This window comes from Adelges cooleyi, unplaced genomic scaffold (assembly GCF_023614345.1).
Source record: "Adelges cooleyi isolate 19-005CV unplaced genomic scaffold, UGA_ACOO_1.1 ACOO_flye_CR_arks_rails_tigmint_CR_PRNA_23, whole genome shotgun sequence".
NCBI lineage: Eukaryota > Metazoa > Arthropoda > Insecta > Hemiptera > Adelgidae > Adelges > Adelges cooleyi.
In genome coordinates, this window is record NW_026095893.1 from 1384192 (window position 1) to 1405494 (window position 21303).

The window sequence follows — 21303 nt, forward strand, 5'->3', positions numbered from 1 at the left end:
CCTTCTATGATCGATAATAAAACACACCAGATAACGGTTTTGATAAAATATCATTAAGTATATTACATTACAATAAATAACGATAATGATATTTTCGCATAACTCGAGTTAGTAAAATAAACAACACAATAATAGCATGTAACAATTATATCTGTTAAAATAAATCACAAGTTACGATAATAATATGACGGTTTTTTTTTGCGTTTATACCGAAAAAATGTACAATATAATTTACAATACAAAACGTTAACGTTGGTGTAATAATGTTATATATAAAAAAATACTATATTATTTTTGTGTTTATAATACTATTGATTGCTATAACAGTCCGCCGCAAAGATGAAAAAAAATACAACGTGACACCATACGAGGGAAGACAAATAAAATACATAATAATTATTATAATATACAAAACGCATATAGTGTTACACGACTAGCAGAAAATAATACACACTAGCTATGGGCGGATTGTCGGTATACATACGATAATACAACTACAACGAGAAAAACATATTATATTATTAAGTTTCAATAATATAACAACACACGATGAATGTCGTGTAAAATAATATGTTTTTTCAGTTAATACTGTTTGAGCAAACAAATTCACTAGGGTTTTGAAAACCTATCTCTAATTATAATAATAATAATAGTTACACTAATAATTAGTCTAAAAATAAGGCACGTGATGCTAATTATTTAGGTATTGTACATGACACCTAAATAATAATATAATTATTATCATCTTTTTTATTGATTTTCTCAGTCTAATACGCGTTGCGGTTTAAAAAAAAAAATAATTGTATTATTGCCGTTAATTTCCGCTTATTATATTTTATATAATCGCCGCTATATATATTCACACTATATAGCAGGTATAATAATAATAATAATGATAAAAATAATAATTTTTACGGACGGATATCGTGTACTCGACCCTGTTAATCAATTCATTTTTATAGATATAGACATATTGTTTTTTGGGGGGGGGGGTTTTCCCCCAAAATATATTATATACACTACTCGTATACAGGCGCCTCACCGTGTCTATGTGGAAACACGGCATTCCCGTCGAAAGCCACGGCCAAGTCGGCACCGTCTCGATCGTCGATCCCCGGGGGATAGATCCCTCGACGACCGTCTCTCTTCGGCGGTTCCTCGTGTGTTGCAAGACAAACGTTTGCCGGGCAAACGGCACTACAGCGGATCGGTTTGAGTGGACGTTTCGACGGTGTCGTTGGCGAACAGATGGCACGAACACTGGCAGCCCGTCGGCGAAGCGTCCGGGCTCGAGGTTTGGTCGTCCGGTTCCGCGTCCATCGCCATTGTCAACAGCGATTCTAACCGTTCGATTTTCTCCAAACGATCCATCAACTTGTCCGACAACACGTCGTCCATCATCTGCATGGATTCCGTCAGGCTCGGTTGTTCGGATGCCAAAGACTGGAATTCGCCTGTTGAAACGACAGAAAAAATTACAGCAATAATTATAACAAAAACTCGGTACAGTTGGGGGGGGTCGGGGAGTTTACCACGGGTCTACGTGAATTATTACAACCGAGAGTGATCAAAATCACTTTTGAATAAACGCCGCTTCGATGCGAATCTGTGGCCAAACCAGCGCACAGTAAGAAAGTAGCAAGTAGTATAGAAGTACAGTAATGTAAAGTGTGAAGTTGTAGTAATTGGACACCACCGAACTCGGTATATTATGGACTTTATGGTTTTAGACCCAAAATAGCGGAAAAAATTGTATTTCTAAATATTTTTTAAAAGGTGCGTTTCGCTTATACATATTTATGTAAAACACATGCTGGTTAGTCACTTCTGGACAGTCGAACACAATTTAAATAAGATAGTAATAAACAATAGACAATTTGACGGACAACATATGACACCATATCCATCAAAAATAGTTTTTTTTTTAAAACTGTTTAGGTAAGAAATATACATTTTATGAAAATATAATTGTAATCAAAATGTTTGTTGCAAAGTGTAGAGATAAAAATCCTACAACATTTATATGTATTACGGTTTAAAAAAAAACCCCATTTACTGACCTGAAGCAGAATTGTCCGACGACGTGGATTTACCGCTTATGTTACTGTCCAAGCTGAGAAATTCGTTTGAATCGCATTCTTCGCCGTTGGTTTTTCTAAAGCATAATTAATTTAAAAATTAAACTCCATGGTTTTTCGTAGACAATTTAAAATATCGATACATACATATTTTTCCCTTCCATTTTTTCCAGTTTTTTGGCGACCTTCAACGACCCTTTCAGTTTCTCTTTGTCCTCGTCAGTCAATTCCAAATGCCTATTGTAACAAAAAATAAATAAAATAAGAAAACTATTTTGAAATTTGATTCTTGAAATGCACATTTATCAAATAATATACCAACCTAAGTAATCTCAGTTCTCTGTTGCTGAGAACGACATTTTTCCCGTTATCGGCAGACAGTTTCTCCTTCAAGACGTGTAGCTCGTTGTCGATTTTTCGCTGATGTTTGCGTTTCTGCACGTTGTCTGGCACAATAAGCAAGTACACTTGCTCTTCGCACAGTTCTTCGAGTAATTTTGAATTGGACGGATGAATTTGACTACAAAAGAATAATGACAGTAATAATAAAAAAATATTATTTAATGTTATATTTTTTTTTTTTATCAAAAGCCATCTCCGACGGTATAGTAGTTTGTTTCATCCGTACTATTTTATATTATTTGATAACAGAGCTCGACTAGAGAAATAATATTAGTATAGCTACTATAAAAATAATATATTAAAAATAGTTTTTTTTAACTACTTGACAATCTACAATGTGTATGCCAGTTAGAATGAAAAAAAAAACACTAAATTAAAATGATACACAATAACGACTGTCGAAATTTATCTCTATACACTACAATTGATGGCTTAATTCAAGTACGTTATGAATTTTCAAACCAATTTAAACCCTTAAATACATTTTATAATTGATGATTTCTCTATTATTAAAAAGAACTTGTCCTAACTTAAACCAACACTTGACCCAACTACCAGAAGGGACGATCCACGCTGAAAATGATATTTTCTATAACAGATTATAGAAATTAAAAACATTTCTATGGCGGTAATTGTTACGGATAGCTAATGAATGATAATTGTTAACTAACACTTATTGAAACTGGAGCTGTTAACAAAGTATTGACAATTTCACTTAGCTACAACACAATACCATACCGATCTGTTGAAAATGTTTGTCTGTAATTTACATTATGAAATTCTTCAACAATATCATCGGGTATTCGGTGCATTGAGAGCTGATAGTATAATATTAATTATATATTATTATACAACTCAGACGATAAGGTTAATAAACCTATCCGTGTACTTAATGTATGCACGAAACCATATAAATTCCTCGTGCTATCAACACACCAGGTATCGCCATTATTGAATTACAAAATACTATGTTTTTCTGCTCACCAGACCAGACAATATACAGTTGTATTATATAATATATATATGACGGCTAAGCCCATTGGCGTAATCAATGGGGTGTTTGCACACACCAAACAAATCCCAGCCTTTATAGAGTAAAATAATATTGTCGTTGAGTTTTTATTATATTTTAGAATTTAATTTTGTTCGTTTTATTTTATTTTAATTTAAGTTCAACAACCAGATAAGTTATCTAGTAGGTATTTGATAGAAACACAAAACAGTTGTCAGGCGAAGACTACTGGAGAGTGGAGTGTAACACTTTGTTTGTATATACTTTGTAAAACTTTATTTCAATTTCACAGTATTGTAAAATACAATAAACAAACATTTTTTGAAAAAGAATAACTACAAACTTTCAAATTTTTTAAGAGGAATCGGGTGTCCTGCGTTTAACGGATAGCCCAGTATTGTATAGAGTCAAATGCGACTGGCAATGTTTTTCCTTTAAGGAAAAGATGGAACTTATGATTTTTTTTTAAATAAAGATCCCCGGATTTTTAATTGAATGATTAAAAAAACATTAATTTTAAAGAATACTCACGCAGACATTTTTTTGTACAAATGAGGCATTAGGGCGAGCACGTCGCTGGCGGCATAAGCCAACATGTCCCTGGACAAAGGCCTTCGGAGCCAATACCTTTGGTCTTTCTTGTTGAGGGCTCTAAGTTGATCTTTGGTCGGGTTTTCGGGTAAACCGTATTTTTCGCACATGGTGTTCAGGCTGCAGTTTTTGGCTTTGTACACGGGTTGACCGGTTTCTTGGTATTGGATCACGGCGATGGCGGCCTGGGGGTTAAAAAGGAAAATATTACATTAACAGGTAGGTAGGTAGGTAGGTAGGTAGGTACGCTCCAAATACCAAAAGGTCTCGGTCGGTAATTAACCGTGAAAAATAAATTGTACACACAAAATAAATGACCAGGAAAAGTATGGTTTTAAACCTGAAAAAAATCTCAAGGTAAATAAGGTCAGCGCTACATTAAAAAACAATTAGAAAAATAGTTGGGCGTTAAAACATTGTTGTACTATCTAAGCCGAATTGCGTTCAAGAACACTTACTATTTACTGCAATAACTATTGATGTATTGCTAACCGGAGTGCAAAACTAGCAACTACTATGATGTTAACACTTGTGCGACGACTTCAACTACAGAAAATGTAATATATATTGTCGCTTAGTAAAAATATTCAAAATCACATACAAAGAGTCAACGCACAAATTAAGCGAGGGAAATTCAGACTTTTTCAAAAGACTGTTAAAATTTTGGTAAAAAAATCAAATAGTTGATTGGGAGCTAAGCCCGATTGGTTGCTGACATTTTTGGAGAGTCTAGAGAAATTTAGAAGAATTTTACTTTATTACTACCACCCCGCCCTCTATTTGCGCCAATATCCATAAATACTAGGCTACTTAAATAGTACACGGTTTTACTGGAATTAATGTTGTTGGAACAAATTAAAAAACACACACTCTTAATATAGTGTAGAGCACACTATATAAACTCACCTGTGTGTCGAACACGTTTTTCATGGCGATTCCAAACTGGTTGTACAGGTTCAAGCTTTCGTTTCGACAATCGTTGATCACCTGTAAAAAAAAAAAGAAAAGAAAATAGATAAGTATAATTATTTACTAATTTACTAGAAAAACACTTGTACGCTTCGTAGCTAGAATCTCACAGGTAAAAATGTTGTCAAAATATTTTTGGATTTTTAGCTGAAACGCATTAGCATAGATTTTCGTTATAATCGACTATTAAGTCCTTAAAAACTACCTCGTTTTTTAAATTGTATTTTAACAGATAAACACACAGAGAAAAAAAGCGAGTCACACATATGTTTTGGTTTCTGGTTCGATTCAAATATTAACATCAAATTTGCAAGATACAATTACCCGTGTTTACTCATTTAAAGTGCACAATATTATATATATATTATTTTACAGTTTTTTTTTTTTTTGAAACGTTAAAAGCAAAGAGAATGTGTCATGTGTGTGTTATATATTTCACAATCTAAAGTATTTTTTTTTACTTAAAGGGAATACGTCCCACAGACTAGGCGACAATTCGAAATGGTTTATTCTAGTCGTCATTAGTCAAATATCGGTGAACACTACAATGGTAAAAAAAAAACATGCTTTACACGATTGGAAGAAATCCAAAAGAACTATACAACACACGCAGGTTTTTTTTAGTATTCCACCATTTATAACATGAACTCGTGTTCGCAGACACTCAGTCGGCGTACATTAACACTATATATTTTCCAATTAATTACAACTAAATTAAACACCGACATACATCACATTTTTCGTTTGCCCTCCCAACTCGTGTTTACAACGCTAAATAAATGATTATTATTAGAGTCCTTATTTATACTCCATAAGGAAACGCCTTCGACGAGATTAATGTTTGGTGCCTTTTAAATTCTCTCAAACGACTGCCTCAACTAACAAAAATTTTAAAGAAAATGGGCGGATAAACCGTGTGGGTAATGTTATTAAACCGTTAATGTGGCCACGAAAAAAATTGAATTTAAATCGCCAAAAAGTTATAACTATGTGAGTCATTTATAATAACACAAACCTACACTCATAATTATTAGCACTGACGTCCACGCGGTATTGGCAAAAGTCACATTAACCGTGTTATATTTTTATTGAGAGTAAACGGTGTTTAACACAAGCACACTCTAAAACGCAACGAGACCAAGACCGAAATAGTGGAAGCTTTCAGCTAACAAAATTCTAATTTAGTACTTACAAAACGATTTCGCTAAACAGTCCAACATTTTTGTTTTTCTAAGATCTGTTTTTTTTAACTACACGGTAGGTAGGTCAAGTGCCAAAGCCCTTAATTTAAAATGGGTAAATAAAGAGATTTTCATAGTTGTTTCGTTTAAACAACAAAAAACAATTTCAAATTAATTTATAGATACAATTTTTTTTTAATATTAATGTAATTGTTTTTTTGTTTGGCATATGACAATGGCTTTGAAATCACTCAAAAGTCGCTACAAATGTCGTACATGCGAGGTCATAATTTTATGTGACGTGTATTGACACAGCTGATTTATAGTTTAAATTTAATTTATTACTATTACTATATACTATTTTCCCGAAAACCGACCTTGTTACATATTTTATTGATCCAAGAATTTTTACCCTGCTAAATGCTAATATTTGCCATTTGGTGAACAAGTATAACACCACAAACAACGTCACCATCAGGAAATACTTATAAATTCAAATTAGCGGTTGTTTTTTTTAACAGCACAGGTATAATATTATAATATATTATTGCGTTAACTATTTTATGCTATACGTACACTGAAAACAACCTAATGCAGTCTGATAGCAAAATTATTTTAGGTCTGCCCTATTAGTATTGAATCCAAGATAACAGTGTTTTTTTTTATTAACATGTTCTTTTTATCGCCTAAGTAAATGGCAATGACACGCTGAACATACTTTAGCATTTTATTTTGAGTAAATTCCGCCGTCGTTTTAAAAAACTGGTTTATTCATTTCTACATCGGTTTTTTTACGAACTCATTCTGTCTGATAAAACTTGACTGATAAAAATATCAGAGTTTAGAATTATTCGACTTAGAAACTAATACATACATATAATTTGAATAGACCTTTAGAAAACCTTTCATTCAAATAATGTTGTTCTAATAAAATATTATCTTTTTATACGTGTTTCGATTTATTTTAGTTGTTATTTAATTGAATTTTGCTCAACTCTGATTATAGTTCATTAATTAGCTTTTGATTCAATAATAAAATATGGAGAGTAAGTTTCGATGCTGAAAAACAACTGATATATTTCCCTCCCATCGGTTTTTACTATTTTTAAGACAGTTTTCTTCCTAGAACTAAAACGCATTGTTTATGAGATGTACTAAACATTCAACTTCCTGAGGAGACCATTATTATTGTGTAAGTTTATGCGTTCTTTAAATAAGCAACGCCATGGGTACCATATGCGATCCGTGTCTGTCCAATCAAAGTAAGTCCGTCGAGGATATTTAAATGGGCGAGTTTATATTTAACTGAACGTGTTGCGAGAAGGGTGAAATAAAAGACACACAACTCGTTGTTCGTTACTATACGCTTTTAAAATCTGAATTAATACAAAATCTAGTTGTCTTTATAAAACAGTTGGTTCGTATTGACCATATATTTTGGTAAAACCTAAGTGAAATCTACGCATCTTGCTAACACGCTTAACACTGATAATCCGTGGGCAATCATCAACGATACAAAACATAATAATATACAAACTAATGAGAAATGCACGACATCAGGAATAATGTGAAATGATTTGCCAGGTCAAACGTTCTATTACCGAACCGTCAAACCAAAAATGTTTTCTACTAAATAAAAAATAAAAATATAACCAAGCAGATACGTGCAGTTTTATTTTTTACATTAGACTACTTAATCGAGAATACATAATATTATAATTCAATTTATAATATTACTTTTATTATGAAGTACATGGTTTTATGCGTTATTGTATTACATATTCTTTAAATACACATGTGGTGTTCTTATCTTTATTTCATCATTTCTTTATCCACTCCACACATTTCACACTCCACTCGTGTCTTTACTAGGCTTTATTTAATGACAATCACACACTTCTCCTTAATTGTACCTTTAAATCTCTCTACATCAAAATATCTCTTAATCATTTTATTTTCTAATTTTCTTTCCTTCATTTGAAGTGCCCAGATCTTAAATTATTTTCTCATCATATTTTCAATTGCTGTTGGCGCAATTTTTCAAATTTATGACCATAATGTTCATTTATTCATATATAAATATGTATGTATCATGTCAAATGTATTCATCCAAGTTAATTAAACGACTTAAAAATCAATTCGATTTTAAACAGATATAAATTATTATTTTGAGGCAAATTGTTGTATTGATGATAGTGATTAAAATTTAAAAGTGACGAAAAAAAATTGATTTTAATCAAAATAATTAAATATTTAAATATTTTGAAATTTGAATGTTTTGTTTAATAATTTAACTTTAAAATGTATAGAAGAGAAGATAATTTATAGATAGTATTTCGAATGTAGCTATTGGGGATCTAAAATTAGGAATTGAAAACGTTCAAGCCAAACTTTACACTATGAGTTATAACCACAACAAAAGTTTATTAAAATTATTGTCAGTCGGATAGCTTAACTGATTTTAAACTTGTAAAAAAAAAAAATTAATAAAAACCATTTTATAGTTGGAACGATTTCGTTTATGTCGTTCCGTAAGACAAAACTTAACTTTAAATTTATTAACATTTCTTTTTTAACAAGTTTAAAATCTGATCATCATACTGTCAATAATTTTAATCAAAGTTTGTTGTAGTTTTACAAATTAGTGCACATTTTGGCTGGATAACGTTTCCAATCCCTGTCTAAATCATGACTGGAAGGGTGGGGTGGGGGATACTAAGACCCCCTAATTACGCCTATGGAATTTATTAGGTCTCTTATCTTTTTTCTTTTTTCTACTCTTACCTATCGTCGCGCTACTAAACGTACCGCAAGGTTATTACATTGTGTATTTACGACGGTTTGTTCAAAGGGTGTAGGCCGTTTCCTGTTTGAATTAGATATGCACTCTCCGGTACTGCACACACAATGCATTTTATTACAGGATAGGTAGGTCGATTAAGTCCCACTCCAAAGACGGTCGCTTGACGTTTTCGCAATCAACAAGTCGATTGTTTTCATTTGGCCATAATTATTTTTTTTTATTATTATTATCATCGTTATGTTATGCCGCAGTGGATGCGCCAAGAATGCCGTTTTAGTCAGTCGGTCGTCAATGACCTCGGACGACGAACCGTCACAGTTTTGCCACCCATATGAGAGACTACCAAGTATAATAATAATAATGATAATAATATCATCATTATTATATATGTACGTAGATTTATACAAGCTACAGCCGTTTAACCGGACGACTTCCTCGCACACCGACCATACACACACCCATTTATACTTCGAGCGTTTAACAGTTCTTTCGTAATTTCCTCACACACACACACACACACACTTCACAACTCATTCCACATAGACCCCCTCTCATCCAAAAACATATATCCTTCTAAGCTATCTACCTACTGGGCTCAAGTAACCGAATAAAGCACTGTACGACCGGAGGTACACATCGGATAGGATGAAATCGTGAAAGTAATCGTTAATTTCGTGTACAGTCCAATATGGAATGACCACGTGGGAAATACATAACATAACAGTATATACAGTATATTATTAAAATATCTATTTGGCTGCGAGATGCCAAACGGGACATATCGACTAATTAAAAAATAAATCTAAACCGACCTTGCTCTACGATACTTGGTCAAGCCTCGGAATAATTTCACTGGGAGCAGCACAAAAATATAACTAGGTATATTTTTGGCTAGACATTTTTTAAACTGCCTCCCAACGGCCTCAGAAATTGTTGTAGAATTCCTAGTATTTTTTTTAACAAGAAAATTTCGATTTTTGTTTTGCAAGTTGTTTTTGGATGCGATTTAAAAAATCCTTTCAATTTTAATACGCGTGCCATATATTGAGTTCAGTGGTTATAAGTCATAGGTGATATAATAATTAATACCGTTGCGTATATTATATAAATGTAATTGAAAGTTATGAAACGCATGCCACTTATAGTTTTTGTTATTTTATATGCATCATACGTATTTATTGAAACAGTACAGCTTTTTTTCTAATTTATAAAAAAAAATATCAGCTGTACATTCTATACACTTGATTAATAATATCCTCGTAAAGGATAAAGGTATTTGTACGATTGCATGATTTGATTTGATGGCTTTCTGACAATTGTACATTAAAACACATGAAATGCCAATCCAAATAGAAGCAGTTACGCTATATCTTATAATAGCAGCTCTGCCTAAACCGTTTGAAACGTCAACGAACAACATATCAAATTCGAACGGTTTATAATCGAAAAAAAATGTAGGGAAATAATATGATTTGTGTGCAACGGCTGTTATTCACATAATAAGTATCCTATATAGTTTATTAAACGATTAGTTTAAAGCAAAACCAATACTTGCTAACGCAATGACACGCAGCATTATTAAATCTTTAGGTCGTGGACTTGGAATATAAAAAAGAAGAATTGCGTTATTTTGTATACTTTTGGGGATAGTGATTTTTCTTTTTTTCACAAACAAAAATAATATCTTATACTTGTAATCTAATAAAATTATTGAAAATACAAAATACTTCCTAGTTGTCAGAATTGGGTCGTTTAAGTAGAATAATAAAAAAAACCAGTACCCGGTCCCGTTGAAACGTGCCCCCCCCCTAACTTTTAATAGTAAAAGTAAAATTCTTAACGCAGTATTTTTTCAAGAAAAAATAGATTTCTTTAATAGTAAGGTAAAAAATTGATAAGTAAGGTAAAATTAATAGTAAGCGAATATCAGGTTGTCCACAATAGAACTCAATTGATATAATAATAATATTATATTTTATAATGTTCGAATAAAATATCCATTTTGTTTTTATTCGTTATTTAATTATATTTTGACCAACTCTGATTTCTGGCTTTCACGAAGTTAAGTTTGGCCACTGAACAAAACATTCTTGATGCTCATCTATTGTTTTAAAATAATTTGTTCCTTTGAATACCTACATTACCTATATTATGTAAATGTACATACTTAACATATTGACAAGCCTGCACTAAAATCGTAAATGTGCGGAGAAACGAGGTATACAATTTTAAAAAGAAAGTAATATTTCCAAATTACATTACCAAGATGACAAATATAAAACGCAAATACGTCATTATTAAAAGTAAATATTTTTTTTAGTGCTTTCCAAGTAAACTGAACCCGAATGCCACTTCCAATCATTCGTATGCCAGACAATAATAGTTCCTTGAAAACAATAAAAAATAAGAACGTCATGCAACTTTTATTATCTGTTGGGTGGGGTTTATTGTAGGTTTGGATATAAACTGTCTAAACATCAGTGAACACAATGCACGTAACTTATGCGCTTTTAGTACATTTGGCCAACTGTTATATATGTTGTTGATTTTTTTTTTACAAACACGATTTTTATTTACCACGCGATAGAATAACATTATAATATTTGGACATACTTTTGTAAATAAGTCAAAACAAATGTTTCCACGAGTTAGTGTAAGTTTAAATTAAATTAAAATCGTAGTATTTATCTAACAGATCGTAAGGTGCCTATTACTATATTTACAAATATTTCTAAATTATCGTTGTGTCGTTAATAATAAATAAATTCTATTAACGAGTAATAATTAATTATAAACAAATAACTAATAACAATTAATTTTGTCATAAAAATAAGCAAATAATAAGTCATTAAATAAATTAGAATGGTTTTTATTTATTCGAATAATGCCCAATCATTATCAGCGATTAACCATAACAACTATATCGGTTGTTGTCGTTGAAATAGTATTACAATATTGAATAAACGATTTTCTAATTATGTATAAATTTCAGGTAGGTAGGTACTTAATTAATAACATAATATACTGTGATAAAGAGTGCATGTAAAGTGTGTTTATGTAAAACTCAATATCTTTAATCTCACTAAACGCATTGTTATCTAGCAGATTGTACAACAAGTAGGTTAGACAAATATAACAATTATTTTCTTTTAAACATTTTACTAGTGTCCAATTAAACGGGCATGTTTAGATTTCGCCACAATTAGATATGTATAATATACTACATTGAGTTCAGAAACAGTTATATAAATACCATGTGTTTAACACTTAAATGGTTTAAGTACCTAATTCATACAAATTTTTACTAAATTACTTTTGTTATATTATCATAAGGACGAGAAACTAGAGAATAGTATCCATATAATACATATTTTGATTTTTGTGTTTATTTCGTTTAAAATAAATTTAAAAAGTCGAATAGAAGTGTGATAACTGATAAAATAGTATTTTCCCTCCAGTTTACATTATTGATAACAGACAATAATGTTATCATTTATTGTAAGTAAATTGTAGAAAAACTAGTAACTTAATAATTATTATAAGTTAAAATGGTAAATTTGGTCGATCATTAATAACTTATCTAATTAAATAAATCGTAAAGATGGAATTTCGATAATCTACAAAATTGTTCTACTCATAATTCTACCCCGTGTCAAAATACAAGTCTTTAAGTTTAGAACTGTAAGTACATTTATTCTTTATTAAAAAAAAAAATAAGAACTTTATCATCATTATCTAACGTCAACAGTCTCTAACAAATTGATAAAATTAACAAATTATGGTACCTATTATAATAATAGCTCTCAACTTTCACTGACAGATAATCACGTAGGTTATTAACCTTTTTAAGTGTAAGTGGTTCCTTCATTAATCACCAATTATTTTGCTGTAAAATAGTGTTGATTTGAAAATTTGTATTTAGGATTGCAATCAGTATAAATGTATTTGTAAATTCATCATATTTCTAATGTTTACCACGTTTAGCCTATTTTTTTAGCTTCGTTACAGAAGTCCACCTTGAGGCGTTTGGTACCAGATAATTATGAAGTGGCAAAATATAGTTATTATTTTACATAAATAGTTCTAAATGGCATTTATACAAAGCCAATTAATTAAAGGGTACCTATACCATTATTATTTTTTATTTGTTGCAATATTTTTTAATTTATCAAATTTATTTTTCTAAGAATTGCGGCAAAAGTTAAGTTAAAAAAGACTACCTTTCAATTATCAGTATTTTATTGTCTGCTACAACTGCCAATTAAAAAAAAAAAAAAATGTAATCTAATCCGAACCTGAGTATAATTTAAATAAAAAAATTAGTTAATAAAAAACTTAAAAGAATTTATTTTATTTTATTTGAACAATTTCATACAAGTAATAACTTCAAATAAATTTGTATTTGAAAGAATTTAAATAAATATAGTGATTAGAATACAAACATTAGTATAATTTATATTCAAATTTCAATAATTATTTAAAATAACAAGATTTATAAACTCAAAAAATAAGTAATAAAATAAAAATTGTTTTTATTTTAACAAAATTTGACTAAAAGAAACTTAAAATATTTTTTATTTAAATAAAAATGAAAATACTTTCTAATTGAAATAAATAAATCTTTTTAATAACAGACTATCTAAAACAGTTAAAACGAAAAAGTATTTAAATAAAATATTATTTGAAGCAACAAATAAAAATGTATTTCAAATTAAACATTATTTTAAAATAATTTGTTATTTTATACTTTTTTAATATTTCAAAATACATTTTATTTAAAACATTTTTATTTCATTTTTTTTATCTGTTATTTTAAATTGATAGTTAATTAGTTCTATTATTTGAACTTTTATTTAAATATTTAGTTTTAATTAAAAATCATTTAATTATTATTTTTATTTGTTATCTATACGAATTTAGATTTGTTATGGAAACCGGAAGAGAAGAGACCTCGAGGCTGACCAAGGAAAAGGCGGATGTAGAAGATCTTAAAGCTTTAGGAGTGGAAGAATGGAAGGAAATTGTTCATGATTGAGAGCGACGGAGAGATATAGTGATGGCGGTACAAACTCTAATAGAGTATATAACTTTGATCAATTACAATTAATGGTATTTGAAATATTATTTTAAAACAAAATTTTTTTTAAATAAAAATAATAATAAAATTGTATTTATTAATTGAGTTTATATTACAATTATTATTTAAATAACTACCAAATTTGAATCATTATTTCGAGAAAGTTAGTTTATAGAAACCTAAATTTTAGTATTTTTAAGAGGCGTTGAAATAGTTATGGAAATTGTAATTTTGAAAATTGGCAATAGTAGGTAAGGCTTTAAAATAGTATGAACGTTAGATTAAAAAAAAAATTATGACTTAATTACAAATATAATATTCAATTTTATAATTGATATTCTTTTAAATATACTGCAGAGGTCATTTTGGTTATGATTTTAAAAGAATTTAAGGTTAAGTCTATACTTAAAAAATAATAATTGACCTGTCTAAGGTTATTCTATAGAAAAAAAATGGAATTGTATAGAATAATACAATAGTATTGATAACTATAGATACACTCCTCCTACCTAAATCTATACCCATACGATTTTGTAATAATGTAGGTTAGGTGTTCCTACATTATGACAAAACAACTTTTGTTATTCTGGAATATTATATTGTCACGCTACATACAAAACGGTTGAAGATTTTTGAACAGAAACAAACCCTCTTCATCTTGACAAGATAATGTGATTCATATATTTAATATTTTTATTATATGCCTACCTACTACCTAGTTTGCAACATAGACAGCAGGTGCACGAATTATGTATCTTTATTTTGGTTTGCCTACCATTGGTGACGTACCCATACAATAATGGTGTAGCACATAGTACCCTGTTTCCAGATAATGAAGAGAATTATGCAAAGATTAAAGAAGTTTTAAAGATTTACCGCATACGTTAAATGTTAAATAATAAAAATAGCAGATAAATGTACAGAAGTAAAAGAAATTCAACTTAAAACATTGGTGCTAAATGTTTCAAATGATTCCATGCATTCTCACATATAAAATTAACTAGAATAAAATATTAGATTAATAGTCAAGGCCGTAAGACAATGAACCGAATAAAAGATATTACAACTCAAACTAATTAAGCGTTAATTAAAAAAGGAGCGCCTTTTTTTTTTTTTGTTATTCGCTTTTATGCAAAAAGTAACGAAATTAAAACAAATATTTAAATACAATTTCTTAAATTGTCATAAGATATTAATAATTGTGGTTTTATCATAAGGTTGCTGAACATAACATAAATTTACCTAATCAATCGTCACATTAATGTACAAAATAAAATTTCATTAGAAATTGTTTCCACAATATTAATTACAACCTAACATATCTAGTTAAGAAAGTCATAATAGAAGCGTACAATATATTATTTTCCACTCACTTTAACAATTTCTTCGCTTTCGAGCAATGTTTGTAGTCCTCCATTTTTAATCAATTGTGGACAAGCAATCAGATCAAATATAAAACACGTTCCGTCTTCGTTGACTATTTGCATCAAACTAAGTTGACCGTTGGCTCCAACACACACGCCTTCAAAATCTACACCGACGGGTGATTTTTGGGCTAACATTTTATCGACAATGTTTAACGACTCCTTGGTGCTTGTCACTATAGCTTTAACGCTGTTTGCCATTTTTCCTTTCCAAGCATCGCCGTCGTCATGGCCGTTTGTTGTTCTATTATTGCGTTCGGTGTTCTCGGCAATTGTCTTCATAACTAAACTATTGATACGCTGTTTCAGCGATTGGTTTTTTATTGGTTTTGGTAACGGTGGAGACATGGGCGGCGTCAACGGAACTACTTCAATAGGAGTTCGAGTAATTTTTGGTTCTGGCTTAGGACTATTTTTCACTAATGTAATCAAATTTGATTGCGTATTAAACTGTTCAGGGTTCATTTTCAGGAATGTGAATAGATCCGTAGGCGTTTTAAATATTGACGACCATGTATTTTCTGTGAAACGCAACGAGATACTATGAAACAACTGATCGGTAAGCATAGGTCCTTTGCATTCCAAACACTGTACGCAAAAAGTTAAAAGGCGTTTGGTGACTTCCGGATCAATTTTCGTTTCTAGTTTTTCGCTGTCGTCATACATTTTTCGTTCTAGACCAGCATACTCAGTGAGTATGACGCTATCTTCTCCGACGGTGAATACATCTGGGTATCTTATTAAAAAATCTCTAAACTCTTTGATATGCAATCCGGATATGAGTCGAATTTCTGGCGGAGCCTGAGAACGATGGCCGAGAAGACATCGAATAGGAACTTCGGTTCCAACTCCGTATTTTAATAACTTATCTCTGAAGTAATCGACCGCCTTGTGGTTGTAATTGGAGTCGGTCTGAACGGGCGCAACGATTTGAGACGCAGCCACTAGATCACCGTCCACTGTGAACAACGACGGGTGTTGCGATAGGAATTTTTTCAAACCCGACTGCGAACCTCCGGCGATTTGTCGCATTTCTTTGGTGAAGCCTTTGGAACCGAACTGGCAACTAAGATCGTGCAGCGATCTCGGAGTACCCTTGTCCAAAAGTTTTTCAAAGAAAAACAGCAGGGTTTGATTTCTCACCGATTCGTATTCAGAACTATCCATTACGAAGAGTAGGTAGGTGTATTATTTTAAGTTTTATAATAATATGAACTTGAGATATGCACGATGATAATATTATATTATGCCTATTTGTTAAAATTCACAGTCATTCATAGGTACATGATTAAATTGTTTATGTATAGCTCAGTGTCGACGAGCTTATACATTTTTGAAAAAAAAAGATTAAAAACGGTCTAAGAAATAAAATAAAAAATATGTAAAAAAAAAAAAATTAACCGAACGCCTAAACTAAGCACCGATCAACAGGACGAGTACCAAAATACTGAGGTTTGACGGCTTCGGTTAATGTACACAACAGCAGCTCAAGAATGCAATACTATCGTGTCGGTATCGTAGACGAAGGTATTTAGCCTTGAATTATTCGTGTTGGCAACACTGCGTGGGGATCGTGATAAAATTCGTATAGCGTAGAAATTAAAAAAACTAATTTAATTTACCAAATTTAATTTGTTGGTTAAAACCCGAATCGTGAATACAGTTTTTTGTTTTAATTTAAATTTTCGTTAGCATGAATTTTGGCAAAACTATAGTGTACAATATTTTTGTATTTGCTCAACTTTTCAACGTTGCACATACTGTATTCGCGTTATCGGCAAATAGTAAATGGCGCGTTATTCAAAAAATGATTTCATCCGACAACAGGTGTATTGTGTACATTTTGGCATGAAGTAAACAAATACCTAACGAATTAAACGAAACGTAACAAGACATTGTTGCATCAAAGTATCGAATATCCAAGCGTTTGTATTATAAATGAGAGATTTCTCGAGTTTCATAGGTTTTTAAATTTAATATTATGTTTATCACGTGGAATAGTTTTATCAAAAACTACAACCATGATTACATATGTTATAAAATCATATCTCGTACTTCTCAAACCCGGACAAATCGAGTAATTAATTTTAAAAAAGTGAAACTTATCAATTCGGTACCTTGAGCTAAGAATTTAAACAAAATAAACACACATGGTGGTGTTTTGCAAGCTCTCCTTAGTTTATTGTATATTTTTTTATTTTTACTATAATCGGTTGGATTACTGTAGCAATATATATATATATATATATATATATATATGTTAACTATAATAGTCATACGCTGTTCACTTTTTGTATTTTTAATTATTGTAAATTAAATCCAATATTTTGCCTATAGTAATCGCTAATAGGCTACATATGTTTTCGGCTGTATAAGAGTTTGCCTACACATGACCTAACCAAACGTGCATTGATATAATAATTTAAAATAGAATATGATATTTTTTGTATGTTTTATACAATTTATTGAGCAATTATTTTACAAAACATATTATTATCATTTACATAATACAGTACAAATTATTTATAAATTATACACGTGCGATTTTCTAAGTGAATAAAAAACACAATATACGACACAACAGGTTTGTTGAAACGGATTATTTTCAACGCTTTATTGTAAATGTTTTCATTTAATTTTTACATGGACGGTAGTTCGGTCACTATATTGGTCATTATTGTTGGCGGTTGTACCGTTGGTCCTCCAAAAGACGTGATGAAGACGTTGACGACAGTTATTAGAAATATGCCAACAATGACATAGTTTCCCAGCTTAAACGCCATCGCTCGTTGGTCGCTGTGAGTCACGTTGTACCGGGCACTCAACAAAAGCGTTATGCCCACTAATATCTGACATGAAAGAAAAAAATATATACATTTAAATTAATTTATAAATAAAGGATTACCCATAAGTATTGTTCAACTACACGAGAACAACGCATTTTGGCAAGAAGACCTGACGAGTAACAGATGTATTGTACCTACAATCAACGGACAGGGTGTAAACGTGACCGGACTAGGTTCCTAGTGAAGGAAACATAAAATGGGGACTGAGTAATTAAGAAACAGGTCATGACCGATGGTCAGTCGGAAGACATTGTCTGATGTATGGAAAACACTGGTAAACACTCGGAATCCTATTAAATCAGTCGACATGTCATTAAATTTTAATTTTACAGGAACCACAAAAAACTCAATTACTTCAGAAATTTAACTTAGTTTGCATTTTCACCTATTTAAGCGTTCATATGTAGGATCTATGGTATTCACGACTTGTGGTTATAACTAGTCTACATGTGACCATATAGTTTAATAAATCACTGCACAAAATATTTGACTTATGTTGTTTTTGAAAGAAATAAAAATGTATTATATCAAAATTAGATAAAAATAAAATAAAATGTGTATAGGTAACAGATGTTTTTAAATTCAATTAATATGAATGCAAGTAAGTAGATAACCAGTAGCGTATGTGAGGAGTTTGTAAAAAAAAAATGTAGTTTATGCATAAAATAAGTATCAATTGTGTATTGTGAAACAAAAACGTCAAGCCCTATTTGATACATTTTGCACTTTTATTTACCTATTAAAAATACTAAATATTATGTTATTTGCAAAAATCAATAAAATACAAGTTTTTATAAAGAAAACGATAACTTATGACAAAGAAAAAACAAATGTAATCTATCTAGGACAATTTTTAATTTTGTGAAATTTTCAAACGGCTATTCTCGGAAACGACGTTTTTGAACTTGATATGTTTTGCATGAACGGGCCCATATTTATATAATAATTGTTTTTCCTAGTCAGAACTATTAAAAACGATTTGGTGATAATCTAATGTAAAAAAAATTACTATTTTAGAATATATTAAGACGTTTAGAATAGCCGCGTGACATCATCATTGGTGGGTCGGACTGCTTTTTTCAATTTCTCATAACTCATTTAATAATGTCAGTAAAACCGTGAAACCTATATCATTTTTTTTTTTTTTAGAAATGAACATACTTCCAAGCTAAAATAACTTATTTTTTGCGATTCGTGCTCATTTAGATTGAAATGACCGCAAAAGGAATCGGTTTTGACCGAAAAAGGGGCTGCCATCAAAAAAATGTGTGTGCGTTTCGAATTACCTGCAAGACGATGCTAACCAGCAACATGATTACACAGATAACATAAAACACATCGCCGTTGCCGGTTTCCAAGACGTATCTCAGCTGGTTGGCATTTGCTGAAAACAGAGCCACGTCCATCATGCCGTGGGATATCAGTTTCTTGTTTCTGTACAAATTGAACGCTCTGGGAGTGTCATCGTCGAGGATCTATCGAAAATATATCAAAGACTGTTAATACCCTAGAGTATAACTATTGGATGTCTGTATGTGGGTGGAGTCAATATTATTCCAATAGGCCGTTTGACTGAAATTTCATCAGGTCACGATACGCTTAGGAGATGCAAGGAATCGATTGTTATTATTTCACTAACCGCATTTGTGGTCGAAGGGTCGATTATCAAGTTGGTGTTCTCAGCGGTCTGATCGTCGCCAGCTGGATTGTACGAGACCCTTACGGTAGAATCGTTGGCATCTCGCGCGCTTCTCTGTGCAGAACCATTCGGTTCAATGGAGTTGTCATTCATCGTGTTGGACCCCGTCGGAGTTGTCGAAATCGCTTCTTGGATTCGGCCCAAGTGGTCGGGAAGAATAACTGTCGAACAGGGTTGATGGTAACAAATTTAGACTTTCCGCCGACACTAGTTACGACCGCAGCAGTCCGATCGTTATTGAAAATGGTCCGTTTAAAACTGCCGCGTTTATCATCGACCGTCAATGAAATTGCACTTGACGGATAGTTGTTGTGCCGTTCCGCAAAAGGGGATAGCCACGTTGTTCGAACCACTTGCCACGTGTAAACGTCATAATTATTGTGTAACATAATACACGATTCGCCTTGAAGACAGCTGCAGCACGTGAACTTGCAGCAAAACACAATGCACAGCACATAAGAGCATTGCACGCAATTGCTTTCCGAGATTTTTTATTAAGCGTGCTGGTTTTGTGTAATTAATGACTGTGACGGGTTCTGACAGAATGATCGTAGAGTCCAGGTGCAAATAACAACAACGAGCTTTTTTTATTGTGACAGACGTCGGCACAGTGTAATGCTTTAATTAAGGTTTGCCATGACTTATAAGTAGAATTTTTGCAAACAAATTGAGGCGTTCTCTAGACAAAGGGCCAATCGAGTGGTAGGCATTTTTTTCCAGCACATGGTCTTAAATGAATTACCGTAACGATGAGTAACCTCTAATAGTTTTAAGTAGTAGTCAAAATGTTTTACAATAAAAGCATTAAAACATTTTAGACAAACTATCGATAATAACAAATAGATATTATTTATTTTCTTCGTTTGTCGTGCGCTGTATAATAATTAATTCTGTAATCGATTCTAGTGCAAACTAGTTTTTTTTTCATTGGCTCATAACAAAATGTAATGTCAATAAAAATTAAATAAATCATATTGCCGTATTTTATTATTATTCGCTAATAAACATTTGTTATGTGTATCCAAGCGACGCGTAAAAAGTGTGTTTATGATTTTGGTGTTTAATATTTTACAATAATTAAACAACGTACTACATTTTGAATAATTTTCTATTTTACATATTATATTAAACACCGTTTAATTTATTGTGATACGATTAATATGAGTTGTGCAAATAATTGTATTTTGTGTTATTTATCATCTACTGATTCAAGAACTAGTT

At 31.2% G+C, this 21303-nt stretch overlaps 2 protein-coding genes and 1 long non-coding RNA gene across 3 annotated transcripts; 1 reads left to right on the forward strand and 2 right to left on the reverse strand.

Annotated features, from left to right (window-relative positions):
* Positions 1-128: 128 nt before the first annotated feature.
* On the reverse strand, positions 129-16993 carry LOC126835743 (egalitarian protein homolog). Its single transcript, XM_050568529.1, has 7 exons — positions 15487-16993; positions 4990-5070; positions 4024-4268; positions 2401-2598; positions 2226-2315; positions 2061-2155; positions 129-1454 (listed from the first exon to the last, which is right to left on the reverse strand). The coding sequence occupies exons 1-7, from the start codon at positions 16702-16704 to the stop codon at positions 1198-1200; spliced, it is 2184 nt and encodes a 727-aa protein (XP_050424486.1). The 5' UTR covers positions 16705-16993; the 3' UTR covers positions 129-1197.
* LOC126835745 (uncharacterized) lies at positions 12554-14214 on the forward strand. Its single transcript, XR_007685246.1, has 2 exons — positions 12554-12717; positions 13957-14214. It is a non-coding gene; the product is annotated as an uncharacterized LOC126835745 (long non-coding RNA).
* A 1088-nt stretch (positions 16994-18081) lies between the features above and the next one.
* Positions 18082-20324, reverse strand: LOC126835744 (ninjurin-1-like). Its single transcript, XM_050568530.1, has 3 exons — positions 20023-20324; positions 19670-19858; positions 18082-18386 (listed from the first exon to the last, which is right to left on the reverse strand). The coding sequence occupies exons 1-3, from the start codon at positions 20173-20175 to the stop codon at positions 18177-18179; spliced, it is 552 nt and encodes a 183-aa protein (XP_050424487.1). The 5' UTR covers positions 20176-20324; the 3' UTR covers positions 18082-18176.
* Positions 20325-21303: the final 979 nt, after the last annotated feature.

Bases quoted from the DNA above. Each gene is read 5' to 3' on its own strand.
- LOC126835743 (XM_050568529.1), bottom strand. From the start codon at position 16,704: ATGGATAGTTCTGAATACGAATCGGTGAGAAATCAAACCCTGCTGTTT. The intron at 5,071-15,486 runs GTGAGTGGAAAA...TTTTTTTTACAG, and splicing joins AAAGCGAAGAAATTGTTAAA to GTGATCAACGATTGTCGAAA. The intron at 4,269-4,989 runs GTGAGTTTATAT...TTTAACCCCCAG, and splicing joins AAAACGTGTTCGACACACAG to GCCGCCATCGCCGTGATCCA.
- LOC126835744 (XM_050568530.1), bottom strand. From the start codon at position 20,175: ATGAATGACAACTCCATTGAACCGAATGGTTCTGCACAGAGAAGCGCG. The intron at 19,859-20,022 runs GTTAGTGAAATA...TATTTTCGATAG, and splicing joins ACCCTTCGACCACAAATGCG to ATCCTCGACGATGACACTCC. The intron at 18,387-19,669 runs GTAATTCGAAAC...CTTTCATGTCAG, and splicing joins TGGTTAGCATCGTCTTGCAG to ATATTAGTGGGCATAACGCT.